The sequence below is a fragment of the Ascaphus truei genome, chromosome 8 (genome assembly GCF_040206685.1).
Source record: "Ascaphus truei isolate aAscTru1 chromosome 8, aAscTru1.hap1, whole genome shotgun sequence".
Taxonomy (NCBI): Eukaryota; Metazoa; Chordata; class Amphibia; order Anura; family Ascaphidae; genus Ascaphus; species Ascaphus truei.
In genome coordinates, this window is record NC_134490.1 from 77,236,688 (window position 1) to 77,258,632 (window position 21,945).

Below are 21,945 nucleotides of genomic sequence, written 5' to 3' on the forward strand. Positions count from 1 at the left end.
AGCTCCAATCTGGTGAGATTGACAGAATCAGACAGAGCCGCCATAAATGCCGACTTCACACATGAGGAGTTGACACAGGCCATTACGGAACTTAAACCTTCAAAGGCACCGGGGCCAGACGGCTTCTCAGGGTTATACTACAAGAAATTTATCAAGTTGCTTGCCCCAAGGTTGCTCCAAGTATTCAACGCTATTTTAGCGGGAGCCCCCATCCCCAAAGAGATGTTACAGGCGTCTATATCAATCATTCCTAAGCCAGGGAAAGACCCACTAGATTGCAAAAGTTATAGGCCCATATCACTAATCAATACGGATATCAAGCTGTATGCTAAGTTGCTGGCCAATAGAATGTCTTATCCTACCCAGACTTATACATCCAGATCAGGTCGGATTTATCAAGGGCCGACAAACCGCAGATAATACCCGTCGATTTATAGATCTGATAGATTTGGCCACTAATGACACTGCTCAAAGTATGTTGTTAAGTCTGGACACCGAAAAGGCTTTCGATAGGATAGACTGGCCCTCTCTGAAGGAGACGCTTGCGGCATTTGGCTTTGGAAATCGGGTGAGTGACGTGATTTTATCGCTGTACTCTAACCCCACCGCCAGGGTTGTGCAGCAAGGCTACCCCTCTCGGGCCTTCCAAATTAAGAGTGGTACGAGACAGGGTTGCCCATTATCACCCCTCCTATTCGCCCTCTGTATCGAACCCCTGGCGGCGTAAATCAGAGGAAACCCTGACATTTCAGGGTTAAACGCATACTCCCAAACCCATAAAGCGGCCCTGTACGCAGATGACATCCTCTTGATCACTAAACCCCTCACCTCACTACCGAACCTATTTGACATGCTGAACCGGTTTTCTAAAATTTCCGGCTTCAAAATCAATCAGTCCAAATCGGAGGCTCTCAATGTCAATCTCCCCAGACACATAGAAAAATTATTAAAACTAAACTTTAAATTTCACTGGCAACACAAATCTATAAAATATTTGGGTGTCCACATCACCAGAAACGTCAAAGAAATATACGACGCAAATTACCCCAACCTAATCCGGACCCTAAAATCAGACCTACAAAAGTGGACATCTAAAAGGATCTCCTGGATAGGAAGAATCCATAGTGTTAAAATGAACTTACTCCCCCGTATCTTATATCTCTTCCAAACTCTCTCAGTGCCACTCAGATTGAAGGACCTGCACTCACTTCAATCCGACATCTCCAAGTTTATATGGGGAGGTAAAAAATCAAGAGTCAGCAAAATCAATATGAAAAGACCGGTCTTGGCTGGGGGCCTAGCGGTACCCTGCCTGTTATCATATTACAAAGCGGCACAGTTGAGCCAAATTATACAATGGCAGTCGGACCCGAGATCTAAGAGATGGGTCGAATTAGAGAGCGCAGCATGTGAACCTATAGAATTAAGTAATCTAATCTGGCTCCCCAAAACAGTGCGAAAAGGCGCTAATATGCCGCTATCCTCAATGACCAACTCATTGTCAATCTGGGAGGCCACAAAATTTAAACATTCCCTCACAACGACACGCTCTATGATGTCACCCCTGTGGAACAATTCCGAGTTCGTGCTAGGCCTATCGGTAGGCAATATATCAATTTGGAAAAAAGGTTATAATCGGATTAAAGATCTGGAAGGCCATGACAGAAAAATTAAGACGTTTGATCACGTCAGATTAGAAAAAGAGATCCCCCACTCAGAATTCTTTAGATACCTCCAGATCAGGGCGTTCTACAACAAATTTGCCCCGTACCCACCATTGACATCCTTCGAAAAGCTCTGTCTGGCAGAGACCGACACAAAGGGACTTACCTCGCAGCTATACAGCGAAGTGATCAGTTCTAGCGAACAAGCCCATGAGATGCCCTCATTTAGATCACGATGGGAAGCAGACATCGGGGAATGTCTGGAAGACGAGGACTGGAGTGCTATTTTTCTAGCCACAGCAAAGTGTTCCATATGTACCACCCTCAAGGAGAACGCATATAAGGTCCTGATGCGATGGTACCTTACCCCACTAAAATTATCAAGGTTCGTGCTGGGATCCTCCCCGCTGTGCCCACGCCAGTGTGGAGGATCAGCAGACCTGCTACATATGCTGTGGTCTTGCCCGCGGATCTCCTCATTTTGGGAGACAATTAGACTTTGTATACAGAGACTGTTTGATCTCACTATTCCCCCAGATCCGTGGCTGTTTCTCTTGAACAGACCACTAGCGGGTCTCTCTAAAGCTCACAATAAACTTATTGCTCACTTTGCAATTGCAACGCAGTGTGAGATCGCAGCACTATGGAAAAGCTCAGACATACCAACCATCCCAAAAATTCGGAATCGTATTTGGTTTATCTGCCAGATGGAAAAGTTAACGAGTCTGGTTAACGACACTGGTGACAATTATCTAAAAGTCTGGACGCCTTGGTTGGTACAGACAGACATCCCGGGGATAGAAAGGACATCAATCTGGCTATGATAGTTTTCAGGTCCGTTCTCCTTGGGAGAGGTGTACTACACCCATGCTCTGCATCGGATGACCACATATCAGCCAGGCAACACACTTAGAGAGGCCGCGTAACAACTCTAAGACACACTCACGATCACGAACACCCATCCCTACCCCCATACTTCCAACCCCCTCTTTCCCCCCCCCCCTTTCTTCCTCTTGGTTCAATGTTTGTCTACCGGTTTGTCTGTCCGTATGGTTGATTGTTTGTCGGTCTCCACGTTTGTTTGTCTACCCATGTAGTTGTCTATCTGTCTATGTATACGTCGTCTGGATGAGTCGTGTGTCAGACAGTTAACCGATTGGGCAGTTATTGACTCGGTGACAGAGCATGTACACCTGATCCCCCCCCCCCCCCCCGATTAGAAGGAGAGTATAACACCGTAATATGGACTCTGGACTGCGAGCCGTGTCTCGATACCCCTTTAGGCTCACCAGTCTGACCACAAGTTGAAGTTCTATTCCACTGATATTAGTAGAGTTATACTTCCGGATACAATGAGAATCACCATGACATAGTATACAGTACAATACATTACACGATACACTATTATAAACTAATAAAATGAAGTTACAAAAAAAAAAAAAAAATTGGCTTAAGCAACATTGACAATGACTCGTGAGGCTTCTAATAAGCTACTGTGTATTTATAATTCTTGCATACCTTGCTATAATTTTCATTAGCACTAATTATATAGCGCTGACAGAGTACACACATGGGATAAACAAGGATTCCTGCTCCAGAGAGCCTGCCATTTTTGGTTCTTCAGACAGTGTCTGGTTCAGTTGACCTTGAACATGGACTGTAATCTTTCTTCCTTGTGATGCTGCTGGCCTTATTTTATATTGGCCGAAATGGCATTTCTGGCCCTTCCTCCAAACATACCCATTAAAGGCAATGACCCTACTTTATAGACGCAAGCGTTTTCATTTGTGAAAATGGCAATATTAAAAGGGACATGTGACCTGAAAATTGATTTTGAACGTTTGGCAATTTTTGGGGGTGAACGTTTGAAAATGTTTGGCAAGCCTTTTAGCAAAAAGCTAATTTAGCCTGATTTCGGCTTAAGCGAAATTATCGTACATTTCTATTCTTTATAACACTGCTCCATTTTGTTTTATTTTGTGTCTGAAGGATGGTGTAAATTGGTTGGCCTTCCTTAATAAGTATAAACTGCACGGTATCCTCTGTGATGACATGGGCCTTGGGAAGACTCTGCAGTCCATATGTATTCTTGCAGGGGACCATTGCCTCAGGTAAAGTCTTCAAACATGCTTAAATACAATTTGATTGGCAATTTTTTAAAATTAATTTTTGAAGTTGTAAAAAGTAATCCTCATGTTTTTTGCTGTGTTATAGAGCCCAGCAGTATACAAAAAGCAAGTCTGTAGACTGCATGTCTCTACCTTCCTTGGTGGTTTGTCCTCCAACCTTGACAGGACATTGGGTGGATGAAGTGGGGAAATTTTGCTCCAAAGAGTATCTCAACCCCTTGCATTACACCGGACCTCCCACTGAACGAGCACGGTGAGTAGCATCCCAACAGAGGTTGGTAATTACGTAGTCTCTGCACTCAAGATGTTCAAATGGACAAGCTTTCACACATTAAGCGTCTGGTTTATAAACACACCCACTGCTTTGTCACCCGCTTAGAGAATTTATTCCATAAAGCTAACCAGTACACATTAATGTGTTGTACTATTTCCTGCTGCCCTCTTTAGTAGTTTTAGTGCTAGTAGTCGATAATAGACCTTTAAGTCAGCAGCTATATAGTTATTGTTCAGGGACTTTGTGTTCAGTCACAGCATTGGAGTGGAGTCCAAAATATGCTGCATTAGTTAAAGATGTAATTGGAAAAAGCTGTTCAGTTTATTTATAATTAACTTGTTTATATTCTAACACAGGGATGGGCAAACGGGAGGGGCGCAAGATTTTTCGGGGGGGGGGACGGGGTGGCGATTTGCAGAGGGTCCGGTCCGCGCTCTTCCCCAAGGTGTTTAAATTAAATGCCGGGGAAATCGCGTGAGGCCTCTGCAACTATCCTTACCTTGTCTTTGGCATTGCGGCGTCACGTGACGCCGCTTTGCCATGGCAACGTGACCCCCGCCGCATCATTTGACGCCGGAGACAAGGTAAGAGAGTGGGGCACGAGCAGAGAGGGAATCAGGCAGGGGGGCGCAGCGGGGAAAGAATGCGCACTCCTTTTCTAACACACTAATGGGGATAATTCTATGTTGTCCGACGCGGCCTGTTCCCAGACTTTTCATGCCAGATGGTTGCTTCTGACTATATAGAATAAGGCCCTAAATGTTCGTTAGGCTGTAGTAACCACATTGACTATTTTTTTTTTTTCCTCTCCAAGATTACAGCACCAGGTAAAAAGGCACAATCTAATAATCGCTTCTTACGATGTTGTGAGGAATGACATAGACTTCTTCAGGTGAGTAACCCATCTTTGACTCCTCTCCTGCTCTATTCTCCATGGATACTTCTTAACCTTCATTTTTAATAAATCAATTGGATTTTTCTTATTTCAGAAATATGAAGTTTAACTACTGTATTCTTGATGAAGGCCATGTGATCAAAAATGGGAAAACCAAATTATCAAAAGCGGTAAAGCAATTAACGGCAAATTACAGAATTATACTCTCTGGAACGCCAATCCAGGTAAATACATTGATCCACATAATTCGCATTGAGCTTACTCCTTCCTATGCTTTGTGTAGGTTTTATGTTTTACAGAGTAGACTTGTCAAACAAATTTACATTAATTGGTAAAGTAAAGGTTATGAATTTACTTAGGTTGTGTGGTATATTGGTGCATCACCACAAAAAGCTCAAATAACATAAATATCCATTAGATGAATCCAGAATCCAGGAACAATGATATATTGGAAAGAGTAAACATCCCAGGGTGAAAAACAGGGACCTGGTGGTGCCCACACGACTACCCCAAACTTTGTCTCCAATGTGCATAAATTCACCACTGGGGTATAATAATACACAGTCCAGCAAAAGAAGGTAATGAATAATGGGCTGCAGCCCTGTACCTGTCTTGATGTAATTCCAGATAGATGGATTCTTTAGCATGCAATCCTCAGGTAGGAAATCCAAGGAGGTAGAAGAAAAGAGGAGCACAGCTCACAGCGTCCAGGATCGCAGGAAATGAAGGGCAACTCCAGACATGGGATAAAAATATATATTAGCCTTTAATAGTCAGCTTGGCAATAGTACAGGGCCACGCACCAACGCGTTTCATCCCTCAGGACTTTCTCAAGGTGTAGGGAGAGACATTAATCTACTATTTATTTGAAAAATTTCGCGCCAAAATCGGCTGCCAGTGACGTCATCATGCGTCCCGAGACCGGGTCGCATTGTTGGTGCGCGATTCAGGGCTGAGCCGCGCTCATAACAGAAGATTCACTGGGTGCCGGGATTGGCTGCTAAAAAGAAAAAACATATTAGACATAACTTTAATCATAACCATACTAATAATAATTACTCTAAATGTAAAAAAACAAATAAACAGTACTACTATAAACCTCTGGAATACAAAAAAAACTAATATTAAAATAAAATAAAATAAAAATGAAGAATATGAAAATGATAACATATATATGTGAAGTGCAAGGGATGTCAACACATGATCAAAGAGGTATAAACAAAGAATAATATAAGTAAGTTCTAAAGGACACCTATGTGTAACCACCATTGCACAAAAAATATATCAGAATGATATTCCAAGAGGACAAATAGACCCTCCATCCTATAAACAACAGGACAGTATATGTATGTCAATAAACTACAGAAAATAGAGAAAATAGAATAAAGTGCTAATGAAAAATCATTAATGGATTTATGACACACATATACCCCCCCATACAGAAACCACACAGAAAATATATAACACAATACATTAAAAAAAAACATTATATATATATATATATATATATATATATATACATACACACACACACACACACACACACACACACACACACACACACACACACACACACACACACACACACACACATTCATAGTATAGATATATACACATGTGTATTAAGGGTAAGATCAAGATATGCCAATCCCATGATCTTAGTCATGAATCTTAGCAGAAATTGTCTATCCCTATTTATAAAAGGAATACTAAATCTACAAGAGATTAATTTGTAAAAAGTCTAACTGCCACACAGATGATGATATATTCTCAATAACAATGTATCAACATAAGAGAATCAGTTATATTATCAATCTAGTAGTGAAAAAGAAGAATGATGGAGACATTAAGTGTCTCCATCATTCTTCTTTTTCACTACTAGATGAATATATAACTGATTCTCTTATGTTGATAAATTGTTATTGAGAATATATCTGTGTGGCAGTTAGACTTTTTACAAATTAATCTCTTGTAGATTTAGTATTCCTTTTATAAATAGGGATAGACAATTTCTGCTAAGATTCATGAATTAGATCATGGGATTGGCATATCTTGATCTTACCCTTAATACACATGTGTATATATCTATACTATGAATTTGTGTGTATATATTTTTATATATATATATATATATATATATATTTATATATTTATATATTTATATATATATATTTTTTTTTATATATATATATATATATATATATATTTTTATACATATATATATATATATATATATATATATATATATATATATATATATATATATTTTTTTTTTTTATATATTTATATATATATATATATATTTTTATATATATTTATATATATATTTTTATATATATATATATATATTTTTATATATTTTAATGTATTGTGTTATATATTTTCTGTGTGGTTTCTGTATGGGGGGTATATGTGTGTCATAAATCCATTAATGATTTTTCATTAGCTCTTTATTCTATTTTCTCTATTTTCTGTAGTTTATTGACATACATATACTGTCCTGTTGTTTATAGGATGGAGGGTCTATTTGTCCATCATTCTGATATATTTTTTGTGCAATGGTGGTTACACATAGGTATCCTTTAGAACTTATATTATTCTTTGTTTATACCGTTTTGATCATGTGTTGACATCCCTTGCACTTCACATATATATGTTATCATTTTCATATTCTTCTTTATTCTATTTTCTTTTAATATTGGGGGTTTTTTTGTATTCCAGAGGTTTATAGTAGTACTGTTTATTTGTTTTTTTACATTTAGAGTAGTTATTATTATTTCATTTAATGTTTTGTTATGTTTTCGTATGGTTATGATTAAAGTTATGTCATTCAATATGTTTTTCTTTTTAGCAGCCAATCCCGGCACCCAGTGAATCTTCTGTTATGAGCGCGGCTCAGCCCTGAATCGCGCACCAACAATGCGACCCGGTCTCGGGACGCATGATGATGTCACTAGATGCAGATTTTGGCGCGAAATTTTTCAAATAAATAGTAGATTAATGTCTCTCCCTACACCTTGAGAAAGTCCTGAGGGATGAAACGCGTTGGTGCGTGGTCCTGTACTATTGCCAAGCTGACTATTAAAGGCTAATATATATTTTTATCCCATGTCTGGAGTTGCCCTTCATTTCCTGCGTTCCTTGATGCTGTGAGCTGTGCTCCTCTTTTCTTCTACCTCCTATGAATTTACATAACAAACATTTACATGTGCACAGTGTTCCTGAAATGTCTTCAATTTACAACACAATGCTGCATTTAGTTTAAAACTGACAAACCTTGAGCTACAAAGCATGTGATGAACAGTGTACTGATGAAATCTGACTTCCTGATAGTGGTTAGTCTTGAAGGGCAACAGCAAAAAAATTCTCAAGGGCTGTAAAGCTAACCATCAAAAACTTTCCAAAATGCACGGCTGTCCTTGTCCTTTCTTGTCTATCGAACCATTGGTACTTGATTGGAGGCTCCAACAATTTGGGGATTGCTCCCAATCAGGCCCCATCGCACTCTACGCAGACGACATTGTTCTCTTGCAAAGTGAGCCTGTCATGCGCTCCGGAATGCATTCCGTCAATGAGTAAATGTACCCGACTCGGGGGAAGGTTGAACGAGATGTCCGCCGGGAAGTATATAGTGTCCTGGAGATGTCGGTGGTACTGCGACCGTTCTAATCGGACAGTAACCGTTCACAGAGCTTGATTTCCATCTGGGGACCGGGTATAGGATAATGGAGGTAAGGAAAAACAGTCTTTCCTCCTAGTGTAGATCTTTCTTGTATACCGGGTCACGCTTCAGTGGAGATTTAAGACCGCACGTCTGCGGTGTGGAACACCTCCTCCCACTTCTGTGGGCCGCCGATAGTGCAACACTTGCGTGGGAGGACTTCTTTCACGAATATCACTTACCTTTGTTCTAAATAAAGCCTTTCTTCATTTTTGCATCTACTCGTACCCCTTTCTCCTTATTTTTCGAATGGTGGACTACCTAGACATTGTATGAGTGCCCTGATCACTGCTACAAACACCGCTGACATTGTTCTCTTGTTTAAGAGAGCCTGAGACTTCACTCCCAGAGCTTAACTCGACATTACAAATATATGGAGAGGAAGCGGGTTATAACTTTGGATCGTACAAAGTCTTAACATGGTGGCCAACTTCACCGCCTGGAATTTACCTTCGGAAATTAAATTGCAGTCAGAAGTTCATCATATTACTTGCCTCGGGGTGCGAATCCCATCTAAATTACAGCGCTTTAATTAATTGAATTATAGTAAGGCACTCTCTGACCTTGGTGAGTTATTATATTCTTGGAAAGAGATCAGGTTGACTTGGTCGGACAGAATGATTGCAGTCAAAATTAAAGTATTCCATACGTTTCTTTGTTCACTTTCTTCCCATCTCTGCTCAATTCCCTTTTTTTTATTTAATTTTTAACAGTTGCAAAATTGAGATTTATCTGAAACAACAATAAGTGTATATAAGTGAGTGCTTTATGTCCCCCCAAAAGAGCAGAGAGGATTAGGCTGTACCACAACACAGCATTGCTTAGAACACCAACATATGGGTACTCTAGTTCTACCCAATGAGCATCTGACGAACTAGACGAGTATCTTGCAGGAAGCCCCATTTGCAATGCTTCTCACAAATCCACCAAACATGGAAACCACCAGGTGGAAAACACACCCATTTATTCTAAATGCCCAGTTGTAGCTGGAGGAACATGAGTTCTTCCAGTCTACAGCTACCCAATACTCGCCATTTACTAAACTTAATCTGCTTGAACCTTTTAACAGCACGGAATTTAAGCCACTTGTTTCTGCACTGAGGGCAGTGGGTATGATTAGATTCAGACACCTTTATCAGCAAGGCACGGTGATGTCGATGCAACATGTATAAGATTAGATGGAACAGCAAATTCCTCTACCAGTTTTTCCAGGTACGGCATACTCCAACGAATCCTCAAATCAAAACAAGTTTGAGAGCTCGCCACCCTAGTATATATTATGTATAGTGAGGAGGTTAGTCCTATATTATCCAGGATTCCGAGGGAGTTATCTATCTGTATACAGATATCACACCAGTACTTGATGCTCGGCATTCAGACTTGGGGATGGACTTGGACAATGATTGGCCGGACATACAGAGGTCCTACGCAGTTCTCCCTATATCGGCCTCAATAATGGAAACGAGCTAGAAAATCTGTTATCGAACATATTTTGTTGCCTGTTAAATTGGTCTGTAATGCTGGAAGTTGTGCACAGAGCAGATCTGCACGTGGTGGAACTGTCCAAGAAATCATTCTTTCATGTTCAGGGTCTTTAGAGACATTAACAAATATTTTAAAAGTACATGTCCCTTTCCAGCCTGAAAATGTGCTATTTGGGTTCTGGTTAATTGAGGCAGGGATCCCTCGACACACAACCTTGATTAGGCATCTTTTTGCACCAAAAATCTCAGCCAGAACTTGGAAAAGACCCTCCGTTCCAACTATGGCAGAATAGCAGGAAAGAGCAGACTATTAGAATAATGGAAAAAGTGACACCCACCCTTAGATATAAAGTATCCAAGTATTACAAAGTCTTGTCATCTTATCAGGAGTCTGAAAGTGGGGCATAGCAAATGTTTTTAGTTGACCTCTTAAGGCGGAGACCTCCTACATCGAATAGTGGAAATGATTGGAGTTGACACGGTAAGGGGGAGGTACATATTACTAGTCCATCTAATAGTACTCCCGTATAAGTATGTTGAACATCTCTGCACATTAACCTAATTGTTTATTTTCTTTGTGTTTTGTATAACTGTAATGTTAATTTCTGTCATCTCAAGAGAATTGCCATTTATAATAAATCCCTTAAGACATGCATTGAATGTCATGCTTATACTGTTTACCGGGTTTTAAAATGCTGTATTAAAACGAAAATCTACAATAAAATGTGAATACAAAAAAAAAACAGTCCTTAAAGCAGCAGTCGCCATGTTTTAAATTTTTTTTTTTAATGTTTTGAAGCAAGGTGTGTCTGAAGCTGTACTGTGTTGTTTTCAGCTCGGAGGACCCCCTGCTTCCTGAGATACTTACCTCTGTATGGGGTGCCAGTATCTGGCTTAGAAGCCTTGGCTGAGTTCACAGTATGGCGGTTTCAAAGTCCTGAGTCACGCGGGCCAATAGGAAACCGTGACATAACTTGCAGCTTCCTATATTTTTTTTTAAAGAGCCGCGAGGACAGCTTTCATATGCCCTTGTGTGATAGGCACCAAGGTTTTGATTGCTGTATGCATGCAATGATTTTCATATAATTCCTTAATACAACGAATAGTTTGCCAGTCTCGTTTGGGTGATTTTGCATGTTCGCATAAAGGACCTTTTCTATATAACTTTAAAGCTTCAATTTTGAGTCAAATGCACTCAAACTTCTGTTTAATTCGGTCTGAATTTCTTTTGACACCTGAAATGAACTAGTTTTCAGTCCATATAACTTTTTCATACATCAATCTAGCTATCTTTTAGTAACTCTTGCTAATGCTTTTTTGTTTTTAATGCAAGTCCTACTTCTTGTTTTAGAATAACGTCCTGGAGCTGTGGTCACTGTTTGACTTCCTGATGCCTGGATTTTTGGGCACTGAGCGCCAATTTGCCGCAAGATACGGAAAACCGATTTTAGCAAGCAGGGATGCTCGGAGCTCCTCTCGCGAACAGGAAGCTGGTGAGCAATAAACCGTTCCCGTGATCGCATTTTTTTCCTTTATTTGTAAAAACTTACATCCTGTATAAGACCCTATTTCGATGCCCATGGGGCCTTTCACGGAGTCCCTTTTTAATTTTAAATGCATCTTTTAGGCGTTCTTGCGATGGAAGCTTTGCACCGCCAAGTTTTGCCATTTTTACTTCGGCGAATGAAAGAGGACGTATTGCAAGACCTTCCTCCTAAAATAATACAAGATTATTACTGTTCCCTGAGTCCTCTGCAGGTGCGTTCAAACCAACTTGTGTGTAATATGAAAACCATTGCTTGTCTCAATACCTTTTTTATTTCGGGCAATATCAGGAGTATATTTTATTGTAGCTCTAACCAGCAAATAATGTTCTTTATTTTTAATCTTCCGCATCTGTTTTTAATTTTCTCAATATTCTTTTTCTCAATAAGATTGGAACAATGTATGTTCTTTCTGAAGCATATTATGAAACACATGGGTGAGCTGAAATGGTTGTCCATAGAACTAGGCTAACAAATGCCACAACAAAATGATGCCTGTGGTGGGAATATATAGACCTGATCCTTGCAACTCCTACTCCAGTTTGCAGGTTCATTTCTATAAAATAGACTCTGGGAAACCTTAAGCGAGAATGGAGTAGTTGGTGCAGAACAGTGCTTTATAACCAGGGGAGGCCAACTCCAGTCCTCAATTGCCACCAACAGGTCAGGTTTTAAGGATATCCCTGCTTCAGCACAAGTGGCTCCGTTAAAGACTGTGCCACTGATTGAGCCACCTGTGCTGAAGCAGGGATATCCTGAACACCTGACCTGTTGGTGGCCCTTGAACTGGGGTTGGCCTCCCCTGCTTTATAGTATCAGCTTGGGGCTTTCTGCTAACGTTTGTGTTGGAGCAAGGGCTGTTATTAAAGTGCACTGTCCTCTTCTTACAACATGCGTTTGCTGCATCTTGTCATTTCTAGGTGAGTTTTGTTTGAAGAGTTGTACGTACTTTGATGCAACTTTTTATTTTATATTCTAGGTTCAACTATACGAAGATTTTGCAAAATCTCGGGCAAAAAGTGATGTTGATGAAACCGTATCCACAGCTTCCACAACAGAGGAAAATGAAAAGCCAAAACTCAAAGCTACAGGGCATGTCTTCCAGGTAGGGGCTTCTCATTCTGTGTGCATATAAAACCCTACATGTTCTTCTTTTTTTTTTTTTTTTTTCCCATTCCGGACAGGCGAATGTAACATGGCTATTAATAACTGTGACACATCACCGGACTTAAGAGTTACATATGACGGGCTCGGGGTAAGCCGGTTTCATTAATTAGTGTCTTTGAAATCTTCTCTGAAAACAGCTCTATTGCTGCTTGTGGAGAGGATCAAGTTAGAATAAGCAGCAGCGGTTGCCATGTGAACTCACGTTTTCCTATCAGTTTTTGATTGTATTTATTGAAGGGGTTGGCAATCCTCATTAAAGGGCATCACTTTGAGCTCATTTTCAAGATCAAATGTTTTCAGGGAACTGCATCTTTAAAACTTTCTGACTGATCGTCATGCATTACCATGCACTGGATGAACTTTTCAGTTTGTGCTGTAGAGAAAAATAGATGTCCAATGTCATTTTTTTTTTTTTTCAGGCACTGCAATATTTACGCAAACTATGCAACCATCCGGCGTTGGTTCTGACCATGCAGCATCCAGAGTACAAGAAAACAATCGAACAGCTGGCTGTCCAGAACTCCTCCCTGCGGGATATTCAGCATGCCCCCAAACTTTCTGCTTTAAAACAAGTGCGTGTGTGTTTATGCATTTCTTCTCCAGCCTGCCCTCCTATTGTTTGGCTTTGACAACGCTTGCATTAATACCCGGATACTTGTCTCTGTGAACAATGTTCATGGCACAATAAGCATGTCCTACTGTAGGTTACACTAGGTACACGATAATTACACGTGACTAATTTCAGATGGAGCCATGTTCTTTTGGACGTAGTCACGGGCTGTGATATTATAGACGTGAGAGAAAATGAGAACGCGTTGGATTAGTATTTACTGTATTTATCATACCTTTTGTTTAAGGCAAACCAGAGGTGGTGTAGGCTGTTTATTACATGGGGGTCTATTCTCATGGACTTGAACAGCACAAATTTGTTGTCGGTTGTGATGACTTTTAGTGGACTACCGTGACAGTTCTTCATATGTTAAATTACTATATAGTGCTTCCGGACCCTCACACGTTTCTTGGTGTGTAATGTTGGTTCGCCAAGGTATAGCAACCTACGGATCTGCTCTTCTCTAGGACTGATACGGGTACTAGAAATTGAACTATGTAAAGGACATGAAAACATAGTATATCTGCAATTTCCCCGATAACACCATATCTCCACCACCTTGTCTACAGCTCAAATAACGAATGCAAATCTTTACCACCTTTTCTGTTTACAACAATAATGAATCATGACTGTTCATCCTTGTCCATAATTCATCTACCTGAACTTTGGGCACTAGCAACTTGACAATTAAGTTTTTTATATTTTGTGACATAACACTTTTAATCCACCCACCTCACATTGTTTCTTTAAATGCTCTAAAGTATTAGAGTAAAATTGTGTGTGTTTAGAAATGAGACCCAGAAGCCATATGCCGGCAAACCTTTGACAAATACAAGCTGAGCATAGGACGGAGAGGTAATATAGGCAGAGATTACATGAAGGCTTGTCGCTGGCGATTAGTGTTCAGGGATTTTCCTGCCCTCTCCGGAAGCGATGGGATGAAGGTGTTAGAACTTTTTTATAGCAATATTTTTTACTTGTAGTATTGTAAGCCCCTATTATCTCTCCAATGTTGTATCTGATTTAGACTTGTGTGAATGTCTGCAAAATAGGTTCGACATTTTGGGGGGATTTTTTTTGCATTGCCAGAATTTTGATAAATTTACCCATAAATGTTAGTTTACATTTTGCAAAACATATAATCTAAAGGGCCACCTTGCAAATTCAGTTTTAATGCGTGGTGAATTTCTTTTGCAAAACTTGCCGTTTTTGCAAAGTTTTTTGCGGTAAATGTTTTTTTTTTTTTTTTTTTTTTAATTGTGCCATATTCGTGACTAAAAGTGAATCTGCTGATCGGTTTTACTGCGCTACATATTCGTCTAGGAACAATATTTTTATAGTTCTAGAACTTCCTGGTTTCTTTACGTCTCTATTCCAGTTGAGACAACTTTTTACTTTCAGTTTTCCGTGACATTTACAGTGTAAATGGAAATGATCAGCCCAAGTCGGCAGTTATACTTCTATATATTGCTTACACTATTTAATTTGGATCTGTTCCTGTATTGTAGCTGCTGCTGGACTGTGGCTTGGGCAATGGTGGCACTGCGGAGAGTGGTACTGAAGCTGTTGTGGCCCAGCACAGAATATTGATCTTCTGTCAGCTAAAAAGCATGTTGGATATCGTGGAACACGATCTTCTCAAACCTCACTTACCCTCTGTCACATATTTACGGCTGGATGGGAGCATACCTGCTGGTCAAAGACATTCCATAGTGTCACGGTAAGCTTCACTTCCCTTTTTGGAAATATATATTACTTAGACCACAAGAGGCAATAAATGTGATGCACAATAGTTTATAGTAATGCCTAGAATCAGATACTCGGTTACTTATCTAGAAAGACGCCTCAGCAGCAATCTGATCTGTCATCGGTAATCAGTAATGCCCTGTACGGTAACTCTGTAGTTGGGTATAAATTCCCAACCAAGTGTGCTGAGAATCGGAGCCCGTGAATGTGATGGACAGAGACAAACGCAATAACACCCAGCATGGTATGTCAAATAACTGAAAACCGAAAAGTGAAAACATCTGACTGCTAGAATCTCTGAATACCGTGGTGGCAACACTATGGAACCCTATTTTAAAGGGGAGCAAACGTTTTCAGGCATGCATCGCCCTTCTGGCTCATTCCTACTAGCAAATCAAGGTGGTACTTCCCTGTACATTCACTCCTTTCCGAGTGTATCAAAGCGAGATATACATGCAATGTTCAGGCATAAACATTGCTGCTTCGTCCGTGGATGCTGGTCCGAATCGTGACTCCTGAAGCGTGGTTGACCACACTTGGTTGGGGACTTATACTCAACTCCAGGGTTACTATACAGGACATTACAGATTACCGATGACAGATCAGATTGCTGCTGGAGCGCCTATGTAGATAGGTAACCAGTCATACTTTTGTGCCTTTAGAACAGTGATTCCCAACCAGGGTTCCGTGGAACCCTGGGGCTCCTTGAAGCAGTCTCAGGGGTTCCTCCTACAGACCACAGACCCCCCTACCCCCTGGGGGTGTTTTTTTGGGGTATGTATTTTGTAGGGTGGGTTCAGTGAAAGTGGGGTAATTGACTGAAGGTAGGGGCGAGTGAGAGAAGAGAGGAGGGCGGGAGGGAGTGAGGGAGGAAAAGAGAGAGTAAGAGTGAGACGCAAGGGATAAATACATACGAGGCGGGAGAGTTAGTGAGACGGATGGGAGAGAAATACATGGGTAGAGGGTGGGAAATAGAGGTGGCTCGTGAGGTGTGAAATGTTGTGACTGGCCCCTGTCGAACCATATGTGTCAGCCAGATAGGGGTTCCCCGAGATTTTTTGAAATACTTCAAGGGTTCCTCCAAACAAAAAAGGTTGGGAATCACTGCTTTGGAACCACTTATGTGAGTGCCTATAGAATTACATAGGACTGTTCCATAATATATTTGTAATGTTTTTATATACATTTTGTTTATCTTGTGCTGCATGGGTGACTTATCTCTTTACAAATGCATCATTTGGCATACGCATGTACGAGTATCTGATTCTAGGCATTACTATAAACTATTGTGCATCACATTTATTCCCTTTTGTGGTCTGGGATTCTACCTTTTTTTCCATATGATTGTGGACTGGGGGGAGGGTGTGGGGGTTGGTAATGGTGTTCTTAATCGCGTGTACTAATTTCAGTAGACACTATAAGGCGTATGAAGTGCTGTTTTGTACGATTATATGCATAAATTACTGGCCAACATAACTACAGTGCTTTGTGTAAAGGATGCTTGTCCCTGTGGATGTGCCTTTTTGTTCCAAGCAATTTTGCAATCTCGTATTGGCTTTTCTTGTAGGTTCGAGGGCAGCAGCAGCTTGAAATGTTGTGTCTTGTGGTGGATGCAGGGCACTGTTCAAACAAATGGATCTTTGATGCGGACTATTCTGTGCTTGTCGTCCCTAATGTTTTTCAGCACTTCTTTGTAGCTCTCAGAAAAAGTGTGGTCATTAGCTGCTGCTGCTACTACATCTCTAAAGCTTGGCAATCAAAATCAAACTGTTCGTCTTTTTATTGTTACGCCAGCATTTGTGAGAGCTGTGAGCCTCTAGTCAGTGTTATTCATCTGCTGTTTTTGCATTTGCACTCATCTGAGGCATATATAATAGATTGTACCAATGTATTTTGTAAGTGGTTATATTAGACAGGCTTTAGTGTCTTCCAAGAAAAACGCCGTAAGAACAAGCACTTAACCCAGTGGTTTTCAACCTTCTTTTTTTTTTTTCTCTCTGGGCACCCCTAATCACAGTGCTCAGTTGCTGAGGCACACCAGCAGGACGGTCAGTCACAGGAGACGGGGGGGCAGTGAAGCTAAAATGTCACATTCTGAATGAGTCGCAATATTGTCTATATGCTAGTTCTGTTATCTAGAAGTAGCAAGGTCATTAATACAAGAGACCATAGCATTAAAGGAGTAAAAATGAGGCACAATTTGTTATTTATAGACAGGAATGTGCTATAGTGGGGCCCTCTGGTACCTACAAAGAAGAGTCACAAGGGGGGGGTGGGGGGCGGGGGGGGGTGCACAGGAGATGGGGGCAGAGACAGGGTGCTGCGGAACCACGGTTGGGAATCACTGGCTTAACCTATAAGTGAATAATGATTAGTGAATACTATACATTTTGGTACTGAATGTAATACCACTAGTGATATGAACCATACATTCCTAGTGACTTACAATACATACTACTGCACCAAATATTTGGTATGAAATCTAATTGTCTGCTATTCAATTTTTGGGCCCTGTTTGAGTGCATTTTCTCCTGTCTTCAGGCTTTTTTGCACATTTTCAGGATTATTTTTTTTTTGGCTTTTCTTCTATTTGTCTCCGATTGCTGAGGGATTTGCTCTGGAAATGATTTTAACCAGATTTTCTTTGTAGTATCATCCAGCATGGACTTATTATAATGTTCTTACATGCCTAATTTTACTCACGCAGCATTTTCTCAATATAATCGGGCTGATAAAAATACACTACTGCTGATTAGTGTATCGATATTATTTTGCCCCCAACATACACTACTTTAAAGTTCACAATTTCATCAATCAAGTAAGGGGTTTTATGCTTCCATTATCTTTCCTTTTAGGTTCAATAATGACCCGTCGATAGATGTTCTTCTACTTACCACACATGTAGGTGGTTTGGGTCTCAACTTAACAGGAGCTGACACGGTAGTCTTTGTGGAACATGATTGGAACCCTATGAGAGACCTGCAAGCCATGGACCGAGCACATCGTATTGGCCAGGTTTGGACACTAGAATCGATTTACAAGAGTAAAATTGGTCTTGGTCATTTTTTTCCCCCACAAAATAAATCCTTATTTATATTATCCAATCAGTTTATCAGTAGTTACTTTATTCAACTTTTTCTTTTCTGTAAACCGGTTTGAAACTCATGGAATACACACTTGCGGTTGCATGTTTCATTTACAGCTGTGTTTGCTATAAGCATTATTGTAGCAAGTCTTTGAGAGAGAAAAATTGTAGATTGGTAAAATAAGAGTGTAATCCTTCATATAATGTATTTCAGACTTTAGAAAATTATTCCTTATTGCTGGTTTTATCAATCATTTTACTGTAGTATCAAATGGCATTATTTGCAAGCAATTGAAAAAAGCAATCTGGCCCTAGGATGAGAACTTCCAAGCACAGCGCTGTCCTGACTGGCATCCGATAAATCGATTGTAAACTTTTTTTAAAACTTCTGGTAGGAACATTATTGGTGTCTATAATCTGTAACCTCAAACGCTCATTTAGACTGTCATTTGTGAATCTCCTTTGTATTTATTTTGCTGTATCGCAGAAGCTTAACGGCATCTGGGCATGACTGGTCATGAGGCCAGGCAAATGTTTTGTACAAAGGGACTATTCTGTGCTGCTGCCCTGTAACAAACGGACTTTTGTTGCAGAAACGTGTGGTTAATGTGTACCGCTTGATTACGAGAGGAACATTGGAGGAGAAGATTATGGGCCTGCAGAAGTTTAAAATTAGTATTGCGAACACCGTAATAAGCCAAGAAAACGCCAGCCTGCAGAGTATGGGAACAGACCAGCTTCTCGACTTATTTACCCTTGATAAGGTGAGACTCTAGCAAGAGATAAAGCAACACACACACAAATACATGCCCTCTTAGCACCTATACTAGGATGCAAGCACAGTGACACCAGTATTCAAGGATATTAACGCTCCACTTAAGGTTTGTGTTTTTGCTTATGGTTGCAGATCACTTAAACCATGGGTGGCCAACTTCAGTCCTCAAGAGCCACCAACAGGTCAGGTTTTACGGACATCCCTGCTTCAGCACAGGAGGTGGTCGTTGACTGAGCCAACTGTGTTGAAGCAGGGATATCCTTAAAACCTTACCTGTTGGTGACCCTTGGACTGGTGTTGGCCACTCCTGATTTAAATCCTTTTATTACCAGTGAGGCTAAGTAACATGTTGAAATGTACTGTAAACCTCTGGCAGAATAACAGTTAAGACAGATTTGTGTGTGTATATTTTGTATATATAGTGTGTAAACAATCGGAAATTGAGATTTATGAACCATTTGAGCCCTCGTACAAGTTCAACCGCATGAGGACAAAAGGCTTATGCTAGAAATGCAGAGTGGAGTCTCCCAATAGGGAAGAAAGGGGGCTCAAGGAATATGGGGTGCACTAAGAATGGAAACAAAACGGATTACATATAAATCCTAAGGTTCCTTAATATAAACAGTAATGATGATACAGCAGGAGGCACCCTTTTTATTTATTTTTCACCCTCTTTGCTTTTTTCTCAAGTGGTGTGGCGACCTTTTTGGCTTTTTTTTGCCTCTTTTTCTTTATGCTAGTAATGCCAATTGGTCCCTCTTGCACTGAACGGGTTAAGATGATTTCTTAGGCACACTGTTTACAGATCAAATCAGACCTGAACGATGTCAACCAGTGTATTTGTTTTGTAGGACGGAAAATTTGAAAAGTCTGATCCAGCAAGCGGGAAAACCTCCATGAAATCCATCCTGGACAACCTCGGAGAGCTCTGGAATCAGGAGCAGTACGACTCGGAATACAGTCTTGACAATTTTATGCATTCACTCAAGTAACCATCGCACTGCGGCTCCGGCTGCTGCTAGCTCACCTACAGGTCTGCTGATATTCAGCAAAGTTGATTTCATACGAACATTTAGTTCATTGTGTTAAACGGACTTATACGGAAGAATTGGCGAGTGACTAGAAATGGGAGAAGTGTCACAGGATTTTTACAGTCTCCAAAAAAGCCCTGACAATTGTAAACAGTGGTGTGGATATTCTGCTATACTGGTGCATTCTTCCACAGCTGGGAGAAATAAAACCATAGGTTTTTTTTTTTAGCTACTACCAGCTGTAATTCCTAACATTTAACATGGTCTCCATATTATAATTTTTTTCTTTTTAATGGAAAAATGCTTGCGTAAAACAGTTTTTATTTGAAATGTAAAACTTGCAGTTATATATAGTAAAGGTGTTTTTCCATTTTCTGTTCTTTACTTTTCACCAAGTCCCTCCCATGCCATTTTAAAGTTGCAAAAACACCCCCCTCCCTCCACACAGACCCCCCACACCCAGCCACGTATTTTTACAGCACTAGTATTTTGGGGGGCTCCCCTGGTTCCCGAGATACTTACAGGTGCAGTTACCTGTGTTCTTTCCATTCTGTGGACCAATAGGAAGTCATTGTCATTGTCATTGGCTGCGGCTTCCTATTGTGTTTTATTTTTTTGTTTTTTAAATTGTGTGGTTCAGGACCCTCCCAGTCACACGGTTGTAAAAATTAGTTTAAAAAAAAGTTATTTGGGCGGAGTTTCTGCTTTACGGTGCAGGAGAGACATTGTTGCACATCGGCACATTTAGCAGTAAGCAAAAGCCACATTTTAATATTTGTTCGATCTTGAAACCTTTTCCTGCTGGCCTCCTAGCAGCAAAACCGTTAAACACGTGGCTTTATTAAAACGTGTACACGGGGTTCATTTTGAAGGTTGTACATGTTTGATGGATTTGTAAGCATACTGTTACATATTGAATAGATTTCTGTTGCTTTATTTTTAGCTAGGTGTAAAAAAAACATAGGAACCTCTCAATGCGTCAAAATAAAGCTGCTGACTTCAGCATCTCCCAAAAACAAATTTATATGGGAGAGGGAATTCTTTCTGAATGACTAAAGATGTTTTATATAAAGCTATGCACACACACATTATGCTGAACTTGAGAATACAGAAATATTTATCCTGTATCAAAGAAAAAGCAAATGTGCTCGTCATACCATTAAGTTTTAATAGACGTAAAAGTTGTTGACTTTTCTTACACGTGTATACTAGCTATGTGTACAATCAGCAGACTGTATGGTCTTACCCCTGTGTGTATATATGGGTTTTTTCTCCTCAAGGTGCATATATTGGATACTATTTTCCTTTCAGTTTGTTAATATCTGTAATTTTAGATCCGTATGTTTTGTAAAAAGCTGACTGGCTTGTCATAGCGATGCCTGAAGAACAGGGGGGGGGGGGGAGGAGGAGAACATGGGAATATTCCTGCAACATGTGAAAATACACATTTTATCACGTATTAAATGGCATGCTGTCACAGATAACCATTCCGTTCAAACGTCTAGGAATAAAGATCCCCCACATGCCTAAGATGTGCTGTATTTCTGACAAAAAATAAATAACACACCTTATATATGCATTTTCTAAGTCCAGGTTTGTTTACGGCAGTGTATCCCCAATGAAAGAAGCGTTCCAAACAGAACATGTTCCCTCCTGTGCACTATAACCATATCCACTGTATGCTGCCATACTCATTCATTATACAGCTTATTAAATAGACTGGTGAAGTGAATGCTGAAGCCCTTAAGAGTCCCTCTGTTTTATTAGTGTTGCTGGTTATGATGACAGCCGACACGTTGGAGAAATTAAGATATCCTTAT

General features: G+C 40.2%; 1 protein-coding gene across 1 annotated transcript in view; it reads left to right on the forward strand.

Annotated features, from left to right (window-relative positions):
- Window positions 1-21,704, forward strand: part of BTAF1 (B-TFIID TATA-box binding protein associated factor 1) — an 82,705-nt gene extending 61,001 nt beyond the window's left edge. The window contains exons 28-39 of the mRNA XM_075613066.1: window positions 3,654-3,775; window positions 3,879-4,046; window positions 4,882-4,959; window positions 5,057-5,186; window positions 11,519-11,660; window positions 11,795-11,925; window positions 12,691-12,816; window positions 13,298-13,450; window positions 14,997-15,208; window positions 18,090-18,249; window positions 18,913-19,083; window positions 19,946-21,704. Of these exons, the coding sequence (XP_075469181.1) occupies window positions 3,654-3,775; window positions 3,879-4,046; window positions 4,882-4,959; window positions 5,057-5,186; window positions 11,519-11,660; window positions 11,795-11,925; window positions 12,691-12,816; window positions 13,298-13,450; window positions 14,997-15,208; window positions 18,090-18,249; window positions 18,913-19,083; window positions 19,946-20,086 (1,734 nt within the window). The 3' untranslated portion in view covers window positions 20,087-21,704. The remainder of the gene's footprint in view (window positions 1-3,653; window positions 3,776-3,878; window positions 4,047-4,881; window positions 4,960-5,056; window positions 5,187-11,518; window positions 11,661-11,794; window positions 11,926-12,690; window positions 12,817-13,297; window positions 13,451-14,996; window positions 15,209-18,089; window positions 18,250-18,912; window positions 19,084-19,945) is intronic.
- The last annotated feature ends 241 nt before the right edge of the window (window positions 21,705-21,945 follow it).